The sequence below is a fragment of the Nanorana parkeri genome, unplaced genomic scaffold, assembly GCF_000935625.1.
Source record: "Nanorana parkeri isolate BGI_ZX_2015 unplaced genomic scaffold, ASM93562v1 scaffold1147, whole genome shotgun sequence".
In the NCBI taxonomy this organism is placed as follows: Eukaryota; Metazoa; Chordata; class Amphibia; order Anura; family Dicroglossidae; genus Nanorana; species Nanorana parkeri.
The window spans coordinates 433,265-450,780 of NW_017307415.1; the positions used below are offsets into that span (position 1 = coordinate 433,265).

At 43.6% G+C, this 17,516-nt stretch overlaps 1 protein-coding gene across 1 annotated transcript in view; it reads right to left on the reverse strand.

The window, feature by feature from the left end:
• LOC108796663 (vesicle-associated membrane protein 1-like) overlaps positions 1–17,516 on the reverse strand; it is a 26,511-nt gene extending 8,995 nt beyond the window's left edge. The window contains exons 1-2 of the mRNA XM_018568161.1: positions 17,408–17,516; positions 8,170–8,239 (exon numbers count right to left, since the gene is read on the reverse strand). Coding sequence (XP_018423663.1) covers positions 8,170–8,239; positions 17,408–17,409 — 72 coding nt within the window. The 5' untranslated portion in view covers positions 17,410–17,516. The remainder of the gene's footprint in view (positions 1–8,169; positions 8,240–17,407) is intronic.

Consider the following 17,516-nt stretch of genomic DNA (forward strand, 5'->3'; position numbering starts at 1 on the left):
GCTAATATTGCGCAACATAAAAATTTTCAACTACCACCATTTTATTCTATAGGGTCTTGGCATTCAGAAAATATATAATGTTGGGGGGTTTTACGTCATTTTCAGGCCTAAAATGTGGAATATAACATGGGTGCAAAAATGGAAAAAAGGGCCTCAGTCATGAAGGGGTTAAGTAACTTTTGCAATATCAACATAGCATACAGGGCACATGACAAGCTAAGGTGTAGCTTCAATAGCTGAGCCCAATAGCAAAATTAATATAGAAATATTTAGCCTTAAAAATTGTATCTTTACGGTGTATCTAAAGCAAAAAATTGTTTTTATAAGATGGTAAAGGGTTAGTACCCCTGTAAGAATTGTATTGCTTTCTGTCTCTACATTAGGAAAATTCACCCCTGTCTCTGTCTCCAGGACTAAACATGAGGGAAAATTCAAAACCTTAGTTTTCCCCAGAAGAGCATTAGAGAGGAAAATGACTAAGGGCGCATTTCCCTAATTTTACTTAGATTTCTCTTATGTTGACCATAGTTAGTTGCAAAGTGTGATGGGTCCTGCAGGACAGTCCTGGGATTTTGGAAACTATAACACAGTCTCCATGTCCCGCAGGCTGTCTTGCAGTATCTGAGATACTTGCCGTTTGGCCAGGTGGCAGCGGGGTTCCATGTACTGGAATGCTCTTCACATTCCAGAACTGAAAGAATGCCAGTACTGTCCACACAACAGTAGAATTATAGTCATGACCCGATGTCCTTGGAAGAGAGAGAGTGGCGTGGGGGCATAAGATCAGGTAAGTAGCCACTGACCACCAATGCAGAGGGATAAATATAATTGCCACTGTTCACCAATACAGGGGGTTTCATATTAGTATCACTGACCACCAATGCAGGGGAGTTAGAAATCAGTACCACTGACCCCCGATGCAGGGGGGTTAAATATCATTGCCACTAACCACCAATGCAGGGGGGTTAAATATCATTACCACTGACCACCAATGAAGGGTGGTTTCTTTATAATTGTCACTGACCACCAATGCAGTGGGGTTAAATATCATTACCACTGATCACCAATGCAGGGGGGTTAAATATCATTGCCACTGACCAACAATGCAGTGGGTGAGGCGGGTGCAATTATTAGCACTCCCACTGACAGCAGTGCTGGGGTTTATTGTGGGGTGTTAATATATGGGCATCAGTCACTTAAGAAATGGTAAATTAGTTTATTCAGTATGGAGGAAACACTATGGAGAGAGGGGAAGGGTAGAAGGATACCCAGAAACAAAAAGCAAAACTTTGGGTTCTTCTAACAGATAATACAGAACAGGTCCTTCAAGAAATACTTGCACTATGTATTCTTCAGACCAAGGCTGTAGAGCAGAAGCGATGTTTATATTCCCTGAACGAGTCATCAGACTTCAAACATCCATACAAGGTGTGAACATTGACAGATCTATCGAAAAGGATTAGTTGTATACGTCCGAAAATAAAGAATACCACATTTTTCTAGATGGCTCAGCAGGAAGAACCACTGCCAGATACAGCAGAGGCCCTGGGTTCAGATCTGGATCCTGACACTTTCAGGGGGAACAACATATCCATTCTTTATAATTTAAAGAGGATGTAGTATTCAGTTCCCTTTACCAACTGTCAATTTGTCCCCTCAGGTTCAGATGGGAAGTCTCCTCAATAAGAGACAGACAGGAAAAAAAAAAGCTCCCAGGGTTTTTAACTTTCCTTAAGCTGGCCATACACCTATAGGTTTCCATCAGTCAGCCTACAGACTAACCTAGAGAAAACCGCATTGATGGACAATTCTCTCCCACTGGGCTATTATATGCAGACAGCTGGTACTTGCCCATTAGAATATCCTAACAATGACGGCAGCTGACTGACCTACCTTTCCTAGAGAAAATAACAGGTTTTCTCCACTGCTTCTTACATAATCAAAAGAAGATCCCCGCTGACCGGGAAAATTAGCCAGTCTGAACTCTGATCCTACCCTTCAGCAGAGGTCACACCAATTGCCTAGGATTTTGGTTGAGCATGGAACAGTAAGCCCAGGGCACCATTTTTCTGAATGAAAGGTAAATATTTGAGCCCTTCTGTTACTCTCTATACACCCCAGTAAGAAGGGTTGAATGGGCAAGTAAAACATTAACCCCTTCGTGACTGACGACGTACAGTGTACGTCGCCAGCATCGGGGCTGTTTAAACAACTTCTGGTAACATTGACGCCTGTTCTGATCAATAGCTACAAGTGGGAGCATCATGCATTCTTCAGAACTATCAATGACTTCAACACTGGGATTCCACCAGCATCAGGGAGGACAACAAAAACACCAAAAGGTAGGTAGGTAGGTATCATTAGGTGCCTGCATTGTACTGCCAAAGTCTGTTCATTAGCTTATTGGTACTGAAAATTTACTTTTGGTGTCACTAGTTCATAAACAAACTGCCTTAAGCTGGAGCGTCCCTAGCTAAATTTAGTCTTGTTTACAGCTTGGTTGTAACTAGCATGGGCTTTGTTTATATTTTCTGTACTCTTTAGGCTTTTCCTAAGCTTAGGACATTATCTCTGTATGCTGCTGTTAAGGTGTCTCCAGTAGTTAGTGTGAGAAGTAACAAAGTAGAAGAAGGGACCTTCCCCCCTGAGCTATTGCCTGATGAGGATGCCATTGTGAGGATGTCTCTTCTTCTTGGGTCTTACCTCAGCTGGGAAATTGTGCTAAGGCCTAAGGAACGTGCCTTGCTGGAGCATCTTTACAAGAATCAAGAAGATGGTTACCTGTATGGAGCTTTTTTGGGTAAATCTTCTATGGAAGATGGCTATGGCTACGTTTATAGTGAAGCTTTGGGAAAGTCTACTAGGTAAGTTTGCTATGCTGAAGAGTGTCCTGAAGAGCTTGGGAGAAGATGCTGCTAGTGGACATTGCATGGAAACCTCATTGGTTAATATGTTAAGGTACCTGTTACTGCTTGCATAGGCTCAAAGGGCTGATTACTTTTAGAAGGCTGCTGCTAAAGGGCCACTATAATTTTGCTGCTACTAGAAGGCCCAATATATTTTGATATATTTAAGTATCCTGGGCCCCTAACCCTCTCTCTAGAGTTTATTGAGCAAATAAACTATAGAAAAGACTGGTGACTGTAATTGGTGCCTTATTTTTTGTTTCTTTGTTTTGTCCCACAATAAGCCAAAGACCCACCCAGTGATTTTAAATGCTAGCCAGCTACACTGCTTTGGGGGTCATTCCACACTGCCTAGGAGTGAATACTGCTACACATGATTAAAGCCTATTTCAACTTTTTTTATTATTATTACTGTGATGTAGTCAGGCTGCATATTCACTCGTACATCATTCTTTTCTTTTTTTTTGCTAAGTGCTGCAGAAAGTGTTAAAATTCCATGTGCAGCAGCATGTAGGAGAGTCTGATTGCTGCTCTGACACACCAAGAAGTAGCCCAGCTCTATGGCAACCTGACACAACAAAGATTGGATCAGAATCACACACTCAAAGAAGAAGATAATAAATTCCTGGGCAGCCCCATCTGCCTATGGGTGGCCAGTTTAAGATAAAGAATAATTAATTTAAGGCAAGCTGTTGTTTGAGAACACATGAAATGACAATTGCAATGTACTCTACAGTACTTTCTCTTTCTTCCTGAGTACAGTCTGTTCATATTTCCGTCACCGTATTTATACTAATTATGATTACTGTGTAACATGTTTTCATCTTGTATCTTCTCTATAGATCTCTGGCTGCCTCATCTAATCTTCGTTACTCGGTGACGTTCACTTCCTAATGGCCCCATCTGATAACTCCTACTTTCCACCCTGCCAATACTCAACCCCCAGCAAGCGTATTACACCAGCATCCTCTTCCAATCTCTGAATCATTTATTTCCTAGTAGATACAAATACTACAACAGTCATTGAAGCTGCCAAACAAGAAGAGATGAGGCGGCATGCTTGTCCCAGGAAATGGACTCATAATTTATTGAAGGCACTAGATCGGCATATGTGCCATGCATGTAGCATTTAAGAAGGAGATCACAAATAATAAGCTTCATATTTATCACAGCGTAGGTTTCCTACCCTGATACCTTTAACAGAGCACCATCAGGAGAGTATCACAAACTCTCAATGATGCTGTATTTAATGATACCTAGGCCTGATACGAAGGGAGAGAGTGACATTGTGGCACCAACTCCGCTCTCTCCAGTTCCTTCTGTAAGAAGTCAGGGTTGCTGACAGGGGTGTACAGGCAGTCCCACTGTACTGGGACCAGGCTCCATAGGGTCAGGAAGGGGGCCCAGCAGGAAATGTACAGACACTAGCAGAGTCAGACTTTGCAGCTCTGTTTGGCAGGCCGCACTTGTGAGCATTCTGGGGGACTGAGAAGCACAAAGAAAAAGACGATAGCAATGATGTGGCTAATGATGCCAACTTGACATCATTCCCTATGCCCACACAATATTTGTCCCACAATAAGCCAAAGACCCACCCAGTGATTTTAAATGCTAGCCAGCTACACTGCTTTGGGGGTCATTCCACACTGCCTAGGAGTGAATACTGCTACACATGATTAAAGCCTATTTCAACTTTTTTTATTATTATTACTGTGATGTAGTCAGGCTGCATATTCACTCGTACATCATTCTTTTCTTTTTTTTTGCTAAGTGCTGCAGAAAGTGTTAAAATTCCATGTGCAGCAGCATGTAGGAGAGTCTGATTGCTGCTCTGACACACCAAGAAGTAGCCCAGCTCTATGGCAACCTGACACAACAAAGATTGGATCAGAATCACACACTCAAAGAAGAAGATAATAGTGAGATGCTGTATATTGCTATCCATGCATGGGCTCTGTGTCTACATAGAAAAGCTGCTTCAGAGCCTCTCTGCCCCCCTGGGCAGTGTGTGAGCTGCTCCTGAAGGCTTTAGTGCCAGATAGTCAGGGTAGAAGATGCCATTGTTCAAGGGCTTTATCAGTGTGTTTGGGAATCTTGTCTGATCATTACCACTGCACCGACTCAGATCACCTAATACAAGGGAAGTGCACTTTGATTTCAGATTGGCCTGCCTACAATTCAGAGAACAAATTCCTGGGCAGCCCCATCTGCCTGTGGGTGGCCAGTTTAAGATAAAGAATAATTAATTTAAGGCAAGCTGTTGTTTGAGAACACATGAAATGACAATTGCAATGTACTCTACAGTACTTTCTCTTTCTTCCTGAGTACAGTCTGTTCATATTTCCGTCACCGTATTTATACTAATTATGATTACTGTGTAACATGTTTTCATCTTGTATCTTCTCTATAGATCTCTGGCTGCCTCATCTAATCTTCGTTACTCGGTGACGTTCACTTCCTAATGGCCCCATCTGATAACTCCTACTTTCCACCCTGCCAATACTCAACCCCCAGCAAGCGTATTACACCAGCATCCTCTTCCAATCTCTGAATCATTTATTTCCTAGTAGATACAAATACTACAACAGTCATTGAAGCTGCCAAACAAGAAGAGATGAGGCGGCATGCTTGTCCCAGGAAATGGACTCATAATTTATTGAAGGCACTAGATCGGCATATGTGCCATGCATGTAGCATTTAAGAAGGAGATCACAAATAATAAGCTTCATATTTATCACAGCGTAGGTTTCCTACCCTGATACCTTTAACAGAGCACCATCAGGAGAGTATCACAAACTCTCAATGATGCTGTATTTAATGATACCTAGGCCTGATACGAAGGGAGAGAGTGACATTGTGGCACCAACTCCGCTCTCTCCAGTTCCTTCTGTAAGAAGTCAGGGTTGCTGACAGGGGTGTACAGGCAGTCCCACTGTACTGGGACCAGGCTCCATAGGGTCAGGAAGGGGGCCCAGCAGGAAATGTACAGACACTAGCAGAGTCAGACTTTGCAGCTCTGTTTGGCAGGCCGCACTTGTGAGCATTCTGGGGGACTGAGAAGCACAAAGAAAAAGACGATAGCAATGATGTGGCTAATGATGCCAACTTGACATCATTCCCTATGCCCACACAATTGCAGCTAATCTACTCTTTTGTATCCCGTAGCAGCAGTCACACAGAGCATGGGGGCGGTGAGAGGGGCCCTGTCAGGCAAGTTGTATGGGGCCCCATGATTTTTATTGCTGGCCCTAACCCTGACAATGAACCTTTCTTATTTGCTTAATTTTGTTTCTAAATATACCAATGTAAAATGTTGTTATATCTGTTTGATAATACCTGTTAATCTTGTCAGAAATCAAGATTTCTTATGTTGCACTACAAGTCAATTAGCCCTCATGCTGTGCATAAGAAGACAGTGGGATGGATTAAGTAGTTTAGTAAAGGACAATGGGCAGGGCTGACACCACTTAGTCCACAAAATGCCATGTGTTGTTAGCCCATAGCCAATAGCAAACTATGCGCTGGGCATTTTCTGCAGATGAAGTATTGTTTGAAATTGCAGGGTCTTTAAAGGGAGAAAACATGGGGAAATGTGTATGTATTACAGAGAAGTACTGCAAATGTTTTTTTCATTTTACCTTGACATCTGCTTTAAGGTCATTTTGCTGGTTTGAAGGCATGACAGCATTGTGATAAAATGTGATAATTGAAATTTGCCAAGTAATACAATTCAACAGAAGTTGGTTTCAGGAATTAGAAAACAAAATTTTTGGCCATTATAGAAAAAAATAAAATAGGTAAGCGTCAGTGTCCTGCCATATTTTGTTTTATTGCCACCTAGTGTTTAGTGACTGAATTGTTGTTACCAAATGAATGCTGTATGGAATCACATCAGAAAGCAATTCATGATATCCTATTTGGCAGGAACACTAAGCAAAGGAGAGCCCTCACATAAACAGATGATCATGTTTTTAGTGCTTGTCATTATCATATTTAAAAAAAATATAAGTGTGGACTAACCCCCCCACCCATTTCAAGGAAGCCCTAGAAATATTTAACTAAAACGTTTAAAGTTTATCTGACCTTTCTTCAACCCTAGCTGGACTGTTGTGTTGCAAACCCTAGACACTGATGAAATTGTATGCACTCAAAGTAGCTGTTAATACATTGAATATACACTGAGTGGCCAGATTATTATGACCACCTGACGTTTGTAGGCAAATTAGCTATAATTTGATGAACGTGCAAATTGTGGCCGTCAGCAACTAGTCAATGTTAGGGCAGACAACAGAAGTGCAACATTGCAGTGTCAGATTCCTCGCATCACCTTTCAACATCTCGTGGAGTCACGAGGCGGCCCAACGAAGTCATCTCGTGGCCCAACGAAGTACTGATGGGGTGGTCATAATAATCTGGCCACTCAGTGTATAGCAGGAGGTATGAAGTTTATCAATGGTTGTTGATGTTGGTCATACAGACATACATTGTGATTCACATTTATCATGGTTTCTATAGTGGGCTACGTGATGCACTCTTTTGTTTGCAGTAAGCACTTCCTGTAATTATTATTTGGTAGGGAGTTGTCTTCACCTGGGGCATAACCGTGAGAGGTGCAGAAGGTTCCACAACACAAATGAACTCAATCCTTTCTAATGCATGTCATTCCATACAGCATTAATTTCTTCTATACAACACTTTTTGTGTACTCTCGGTGGCATATTCAGAATGATGGTTTGGCCTCTAGCATGCTTCCCTTTCTGTTGGGTGTATTCCAAGCAATGCAATGGTAGCAACAAACCACAGTCTTTGCATGGGGTACTTTGTCCTTTACTATGTGATTCTGAAATCAGGTAAAGCCAACTTTAAATTGTATAGGGATCCCCTATATTAGAATCTGGCAGTAAAAGAATAGGAAACATGAATTGTGCTGCATGATAGGTTAGGGAGCTATAGCTCAGATTTTGCATTACAGTACTAGGTTTGTAATGACAGCTCTGTATTTCACTTTTTTTTATGTGTCACTTGGTGCCTATACCACTTGTGGATAAAATGGCTTCAGGGTGGCGGTGCAAGTGACTGTGTTGTAGTTGTTGGTTACTTACATACTGGTCCATTCAATACAGAATTGAAAAGAGGAATAATGTAATGCAGTTACCAGATCATAGATGAGTGACATCAGATCAGTGAGATATACGTTCAAACTAGTTGCTGCACTTTGCTGTCTTTATGTACTAACTCTGTAAATGTCTCATCTGTGATTTACCTCATTGACTTGGGCTTGAGTTTGAATCAATCTGCGGTTACTGCTTGGTGGAAGACCTCCTGAGGTTGACCTAAAGACAGAGAACACAATTAACATATATGAAATTCAGTTAGCAGTCCAAACTTCAGGCTCATCTCAGCACAACTCTTACCCTTTGTTGCTCTAAGTGGCAATTTGATGGCCTTGTGCTAAATCAGACAAGCAGGTAATGTTATCTGTAATTGAAATGATGCTTGGATACTGTCAACTCATAGTTATCTGTTTACGGTGTTTATCATCATATATTGCGTGCATTATGCATTGAAGTGTATATTATACATCGCGAGATTTAGCCTCAAACTGAGAGCTTCTAATGAGCCAGTCCACATTCTAGAGTGTGTTTTAGGGCTTCTTGCCCATGTGTTACAGTATTTGGAGGGTCCCTGCCAGGACTTACAAAATACCTGCTAATACATCCAGTTGTGCTCACAAGATTCCTGCCAGTACTTCTAATGGCACCCACGGAATCCCGGCCAGTATTTTTAATAGTAGTTGCAGGATCCTTGCCAAAACTTCTCCGCAATCCTTGAAATGATGCTGTGCTCTGCAAGCTCTGGAAGTGGCTGGTGCTGTGTCATCAAACCAGCTGTCCTGTTTGTGCTAAGAGCTGTAATACTGAAGCCTGTCCCTGTTTTGCTGACCCCGATCACCTGACCACTCTCTGCTTGCTTCTTATGTTGACCCCTACCTGGACCCGACTACACTTTCATCTCAAACCTTGCCTACTGACTGCTTTTTGCCGACCTGGACTGCCTCTCTCTGCTTGCCACCTGCCTTGATCCCTGCCTGGTCCCGACTATGCTCTCATCTCCTGTTTTGTCTACTGCTTACTGGACAGCCTGACCACTCTCTGCTTATTGCCTGCCAAGACCCTTGTCTGATCCTGACCATAATCTGGTCTACTGCCCCATCTACTGTGTCCTCATAGTCACCTTAACACTATGTTTATCCATCAAATGTCTGGTGGAGAATTTAGGAGTGATCCATACCATACAAGTCAAATTTGCTTACTTAAACCTACTACCCAAGACCAATTGTTGGATTATGAAAATGGAGAGGTAAAGCAATATAAAAGAAATACAAATATTTGTGGAAAATTGCCCGATAAGCCAAACCAGGATCCAACACCTAAATACACAAATAAAATACATTCTGAATAAGGGAGCTGTTTTACCTGCCAAAGGATTTGTATTTCTGTCCATCTAAGTTTGAGACTTACACAGCTTCGTCACACAGCACAACCCTGTCTCTGCTGCAGTTAAGTAACACTTATAGCCCCCCACACTTATAGCTATCCAGTCTGTGACTGAATAGCACACTGATGTCACACTCTGCTTTTATCAGAATGGATCTGGTGATAACAAGACACAACCATGGGTTGCAAGAGGTTGATACCAGGTCAACATCTGGTACTAAAAACGATAAATTTAAAGATGTATTAGCTAGGAATGCACCGATACCGGCTTTTTGGTATCGAGTATGAGTGCCGATATTTTGTTTTAGGTACTCGCCGATACCTAGTACTGATAGCGGTGCTTCCGTTGGCATGGGCAATCAGGAAGCGGGGTGGCAGGTAATAACATGCCGCCTGGCTTCCTGATTGCCTAGAAAGCCGGCTCTATGGTGGTTGGCCAGTTCGAGTGTGATTGGCTTCCCAGCCAATCAGCATCGAGCCGGCTTCCCAGCCAATCAGGAAGCTGGGCGGCGAGTAATGACCTGCCTTCAGGTTTCCTGATTGCCCGGGAAGCTGGCTCCATGCTGATTGGCTGCAAAGCCGGCTTCCCAGCCAACCAGCATCGAGCCGGCTGTTCAGCCAATCAGGAAGCCGGAGTGTGGGTCATTACACACCGCTCGGCTTCCTGATTGGCTGGGAAGCCGGTTTCCCGGCCAATCACAATCGAGCCGGCTCGATGCTGCTTGGCCGGGAAGCTGGCTCCATGTTCCCCTACGGCCCTACCGATCAGAGGAAATCTTCCTTTGACCGGCAGCTCCAGTATCGGGGAAGGTATTGGAGCATTTGGGCGAATACGAGTACTCGCCCAAATACTCGGTATCGGCACTGATACTAGTATCGGTGCATCCCTAGTATTAACAAATAGGGAGTCAGTTGAGGGTGGGAATCTATCTCTCTGCTTGTCAACATTAGGGAGATATCTGCCTGTTTTCCGTCTTTGGCCAACCAAACATGAGTGTGGAAAGTTGAGAGAAATGTCTTCATATACAATCAAATATTTGAATCAAATCTAAGAAAAAACATAGAAAAATATATACCTTTGTAATCAGCTTTATAGTTAACAAAAAGTGTTTATAGACTGCTTTAAAAATAGATCTGTTGTCTTACAGACATTCATTGTTAGACTGAATAATATTACTTCATAGATAGATTAAAGAAATACTGCACAGAATCCCTGAGAAAAATACCTGCATTAACCTCAGACATGTACTGCTGTATAAATATATTGTGGAGGAGGAATCAGCACTGCTGCTTTGTTCTGAGATAAATGCCGGGTAATCAGGCCAAGGATAAACTTCACACAATTATCTGAAATTAACAGGCTTCATAACACATTCTCTGGGAGGTGATGAGATTAACAGAGCATGCTTTATATCATTTGTGTTCATCTAAATCTCATACTGTATGCAAAAAGACAGCTGAATTAACCAATTACTAGCAACCTCACCTCCTCGTTGACTGGAAGAAGGTGTGTGAACCCTGGAGGTAGATTGTAGCCACTGAGACTAAAGGTGCCCATACACTGTACGATTCTCGTACGAGAATCACAGGAAATCACGCGATCGTATGAGAATCGTACGAGAATCGTACAGTGTATGGAAGGCGTGCGACCGTTTCTACTGTGCGGTCGCACGTCTTCCATCGAACAAGCAGGCTGGAAAACCCGCCGGGAATCGTACGATTCTCGGCGAGTTAGTGGCCTGCTTGTTCGACAACTGACACTGCCCGTTTGCCGTCCTCGCAAGCCCGCCCCTCATTGCAGTCATCGCAAGCCGGCCCCTCAAGGGGGCGGGCTTGCAATGATCGCAAGTACGATCTGCCTGTCCAAGATGGGCAGATCGTACGTTTTTTTAAGTACTTTGCAACCATCGCAAGACTAAGGTCTTGCGATGGTTGTAAAGTGTATGGCCACCTTTAGTCTGCAGGAAAAAAAGGAAGCAAAAGATAAATAAATCCTTTCAAAATGCTCAAAAGGAATTGATATACCGAATCGCATCCAGTATTATTGATGTGTAGTTACAGTGTGATACTAATACAATATTTCCCACAATGAGGGTCCTCGAGGGACTTTGTATTTCAGAACAATGAAAGATGAATTTCAGTGAAGTGCAGTTTATATATTTAGCATCTTAAATAAACCTGAATAGAGGGAATTTTAAGCCGGCAAATGTCTTCTTACTTTAATAATATATAGTATACATATAAGAGGAATCCTGAATGGAGGCTATGTACGTACACTATATTGCCAAAAGTATTGGGACGCCGGCCTTTACACGCACATGAACATCGCAAGCCGGCCCCTCTAGGGGGCGGGCTTGCGATGATCGCAAGTACGATCTGCCTGTCCAAGATGGGCAGATCGTACGTTTTTTAAAGTACTTTACAACCCTCGCAAGACAAAAGTCTTGCGAGGGTTGTAAAGTGTATGGGCACCTTTATGGTCCAGTCACAGTGACATATCTGGCTTCAACAACAGTCACTTACAGAGCTATTCACAAAAGGATGAAGAGTTTGGAAAGGCAGGAAAGGTGAACAATCGAGGCCAACATAGCTGAACTGGAAAGGGAGCAGAATTGGAGAATTTTTCCAAATCAGCTATGTTGTCCTAGATTGTTCACTTCTCTAAAATCTTTACCCTTTTGTGTATTTCCCTGTAATGTTTACCCCATTCATCCATGCATTTCACGTTAGTTATAAAGAGCACCAGTGGTTGATGCAGAGAGTGTATGCAAATGGTGGGTATAGGCCAGAATAGGGAATCCAGATGGTAGGAAACACAGATGAATGTTGGGTGAATGTGAATGCTCCCATCTCCCTCTAAGCTCTTCCCCTCAGTGCTCACTCCCCCTCCCAGATCTCCTTTGCAGAAGAGAACCTCCATTTTTCAGTCCTGAAGCTTTCGGCACACGCTCATGGCTCATGCAGCACTGTCTCTCCGCGCTTCTCCCCTGTGTTATATTCCCCCCACATACACTCCCCTTAACAATGTCACATTCTTCTCCCGGGTTTCTGTTTCTCTCCCCATTTGTTGTCATTCTGTTTCTACACTGGGATAAACAGATGTTATTTGGATACCTAGGGAGTGAGGACTGGGGTCCATCCACTGACAGCACACAACAAAGGAAGTACACACACACACACTAAGGTTGCCACATTTATTCTGGCAAAAAAATGAATAGCGGTTAAAGTAGGGGGTGGGAGCGGAACTGTAATGCCGCAAAAAACTTTAATTATTACTAAAATATTACCAAATTATTATTTTAGTTCTAAGGGACATTGGCATTTGCATTGGATGATTATGTCACCGTTTCCTTGGCACCAAAGAGGGAGTCCCCCCTTTACATCAAGAGATCAGGAGCTCCCGTCACATCAGAGTCCCCCTGGGGGGTGTTTATGTGAAGATCCCAATAAACAGTTGCCCGTGTGACCACATTATACATTTAGAAAGATGGAGCAAAATATTTCAGAAACAGATCCCCCCCCCAAAGGACCAGGTGATCATTTATATATATATATGTTCATTAGGGTCCAGCAGTACATCCAGTCACTAAATGTTTGAAATTCTACATGTAACGTAGAGTGCAGATTACTATTGGGAACCTTCTCTTTGGAGAGACAAGAAGCCCCCGATTGCTAGATTTTTAATAAGGTGGACTTAAATGACACAGAATTTGTAAAGGGTTGACAGTTAAGAGAGCGCGAAGGGATGCTTCTTAAGTGATCTACAGTTCTCCCCTGTTACATCCTGATGAAGCCACGGAGTGGGCGAAACACGTTGACGTTTGTTACTGCATCTGCCCAACCCCGGCTCACCATGTCTGAGGACCACCATCAATCAAACAAACCATAGCGGGATTTTCAACAAAATATGAGTAAGCAGCGCTGTGGAGTACTGAGGACTTTTGAATTCCCAATAGCTTACGAGTGTCTGTGGCAATAAAGCCTTGAAAGATGGGCTGTGAGTAACGGCATAGCAGTGTTAATTTCATCGACAAAAAAATTTGTGTTTTTTTTTGTTTCGTCATCTGCATGTTTTTTAGTGATTAAAATGAAACAAAAACTAAGGGGTCTATTCACTCAGCTGCCGTAGGCAGCTGAGTGAATGACCGACCTAAAGCGAAGTGAGCCGAACGCTGTTTGGCTATTCACTTCAGGCTGGTACGCAGGGGCGTAACTAGAAATCACAGGGCCCCATAGCAAAATTTTGTATGGGGCCCTGTAATTTCTAGTTACGCCCACCTGATAACCCAAACAGCCCACTTGAGACTAGACAAGGCACCGCCATGCCCCATAGCGGCCACCTGGGTCGCTATGGTGATTGTTACGCCACTGCTGGTACAGCTCCGTGTCAGAATAAGAAAAAAAGCAGCGTTTCTCTCCTGGGCGGCCGGGAGCGGGAGACTCCCGGAGCGCCCGGGAGAGTTAGACTGTTTGGAGATCAGTGTCCCTGGTTAGCTGGTAACCAGGGACACTGATCTCTCTGCAAGTGGCCGGAGCCAGCCGTAAGATCACGGCTGGCTCCGCCCAGCTGTCAGAAGGATCAGTCCACGCTACGGCTAGATCCTTCGGCAGCTCATTGAATAGACCCCTAAGTAATAGATAAGATAATGGAACGAAAACTAAACGAAAATTCTGGGAGGGACTATTGCATTTGGACTTCCGGTTGCCTGAGCTATATGATATATATAACTATATAATAACGTACTGACCTACCCTGTGGGACACCAGCTAGCAAACACTTACTGCACAAACTGCACAGTCATGTCAATGTCAGGGAGAAGGAGAAGAGCAGATAGATGGATGCATTTTACATTTCATGCTAATGAGAACAAGGCCCTGTGTAAACCTTGTGGAGCAACAATCATAAATCATGACAGGTTAATAGAGGTTTACTACAGGAATATAGAATGAGTTTGGAAATTCTAGAGACTTGCTTGTATAATGCATTACACTTTAAATAAACCCATTAGATTCACTCGACTAAAATTAGACTAAAACTATTCAGATGACTAAAATACGACCAAAACTAAAATGGCATTTTAGCCAAAAGACTAAAACTAAAAAGACTAAAACTAAGACTGAATTGAAGTTTGCCTTCAGAATTAACACTGCGGCATATTCCCTGCTCGGACGCAGACAGGATCCATCCTGTCAGCGGACGAGTACGAACACCCGCACCCGCACGGACGTGCAGGACAGGTGAGCGTAGGGGGCGTACGGCTGCATACTCCCATAGAGAAGGACAGGCTGCTGTGCATAATCACACGCAGCACCTGTCCTTCCCGGGAGCGGCCCAATACGACTGTGCACGCAGCACGGAGCTGTATGGGCCAGCCGTTACCCGTTTGAATGAGGGCCTACTATTGCCACAAACGTGCGGAAACCGCCTGTGAAGTCACGCTTGTTCTATTTTGCGGGACGTGTGGTTTTGTACTGCGTGGTCCCCGCTATAGTCTGAACAATGCACATTAAGGCCTTGTTCACACCAAGCACGTTCCAGGAGCAGAGCAGTTACAGACCGGAGCAAAACTGCGTCCAATGTATTCCAATAGTATTTTTAGCTCCAGTTCACATTGCAGCGTTCTGTTCCAGAGCAGGTAAAAAAAACTGCAGCAGGCCCTATTACCTGCTCTGGAACGCATGTAAACGCATGAAAAACGCATGCAAACGCCCTGGAACTCACTGAAAGCCCATTTTAAACTAAATTTTTTTTTTTTTTTTACCAAAAACGGCCCGGAACACATCAAAAACGCGACACAACCCACTGCACTGTGTGTGCAGAAACTCATGCAGATCTGCTCTGCATTTGGTGTGAACAAAGCCTTAAAGTGCATTGTTTTTTATGTTTAGAGCGCTTCCGCGTGTATTCGTACGGCCAAATACGCGCAGACAACCGCTCCTGTGTGAATGGAGCCTTACAGCTACAAACGCCGACAGTGAAACAATGTAATGTTGCCTTGTTACAACCTCTTTTAAAATCAACAGTGAGGAAGAAGCGACACACATACACAGTTTAAAGCGGAGCCACTGAACTAATCACGGATGGAATAAAGGTAAACGTGCATTACAGAGCAGAGATTTCCATTTAGATTGGATGAACAGATCAATAAGCTGTGAATTGCTCAATGTACGCACGTTATTGGCTAAAGTGGGATATTAATGAGGTGCATTGTTTAATGTGCTACTTATTGGAGAGGAGGCCCCCTCATGAATTGTGTGCACTTTATGTCATCTATGTATTGATTGGTGAGGAGCGGTGACTGTGGCCAGTTTGGCAGTGGGGCGTATGTTTTGACGTGTTTTTAAATCTCAGTGCGGTGCGATTTCAAGATTCTAAATTGTTGTTTTTGATTGTTAAATTAATAAAGATATCATTTGACACATTGCGGATAGGCTGAGGCTGCCTCGGTCCATGTTTGTGGCTCCTGTGACTGGTTTGTTCTATACAAAATGGTGTGTTTTTTGATTAGGAATATATATTGAGCGCCCGATGCTGCCTTCTCCTCTGCTAAATCTCTCAATTGGTCTCCCATTTTCTGCAAGATTTTGCTTAAACTTCTAATTCTACCTTTTGGAAAACACTCTAAACTGGTAGCCCATTTACACCTCCTCGGTCCTCAGGTATAAACAATGATAACTATGAATCCACTCTTAAATGTTCTACCTCTCTGGTCATTGTTTTTGAGTAAAGCGCTCAGGACTTCTCTTGTGCTGCTCCATTTCTCTGGAGCTCTCTTCCGCATTCCTGCAGACAGCTGATCAAACTTGTTCTCACATTACCTGATCTACATTAGCATCTCCTGCCAATACAGTATACTCTACCCACCCAATTTACTGCTCCCACATCCCTCTGAAATGTTGTATCCTTCTCCCATTCCATCTGTTGCATGCTGGAATTGTATTGTTACATTGTGAACTCTTTTGGGGGAAAAAAGAAAGATGTAAATGTTTTTTGTATGCTGTGTAACATGTCAGTGTTATATAAATATGAGACATAAATAATAAATGTTATTGTTCTAATCCAGGGATGGGTAGCTCCGGCCCTCCTGCTGTGCTGTAACTACAAATCCCAGCTTGCCTCTGCCTCTGGGAGTCATGCCTGTGGCTGTCAGAATCTTGCAATGCCTCATGGGATTTGTAGTTCCACAAAAGCTGGCAGGCTAGAGTTGCCCACCCCTGCTCTAACCAATGTATCTCATCATTTCGTAGAACATCGCTGAAAGTGTTATCTCTGTATAATCTAACAATAATCATATGCGGTGCTGAGAACATGCGCCGCACTGATGTGGAGTCTACAGTGTATGTACAGGAAGAGAATGGGGGGGGGTTTAGCGGTTGGCACAGAGTGCTTACAGGGTATGGATCAGAGAAGAAGGACAGACATGAGACAATGAGTGTATAGACACAAAGTAACAGCAATTCTACTATAACTGAGCACAGAGAGAGAAGAAAGGTGATGTCAGTGTCAGCACTGAGAGGATGAATAGTGACAGCAAAGATGGATTATAAGCGCTGTGTATATGAGAAAGAGATCACTAAACATGAGGAGCACTGTGCAGTGTAGGGAGGGTTCAGCACTGTGAGGAGCACTGTGCAGTGTAGAGAGAGAGATCAGCACAGAGATTATGGAGCACTGTGCAGTGTTATATATAGAGTTCAGCACTTTGTAGTATAGGGAGGGTTCAGCACTGTGAGGAGCACTGTGCAGTGTAAGGAGGGTTCAGCAATGTGAGGAGCACTGTGCAGTGTAGGGAGGGTTCAGCACTGTGAGGAGCACTGTGCAGTGTGTGGAGGGTTCAGCACTGTGCAGTGTGTGGAGGGTTCAGCACTGTGAGGAGCACTGTGCAGTGTAGGGAGGGTTCAGCACTGTGCAGTGTAGGGAGGGTTCAGCACTGTGTGGAGCACTGTGCAGTGTAGGGAGGGTTCAGCACCGAGTCTGTGGACAGCTCCCAAAGTTCTACTTACATAATGGCGTCTGGGCAGATGTTGGCTCTTCTCTCTCTGATCCGTCAGTGTCTGGTGCACGGGCTCAGGGAGTCACAGATGGAGGAGAAGGCGGAGGGTAGATGGTGGA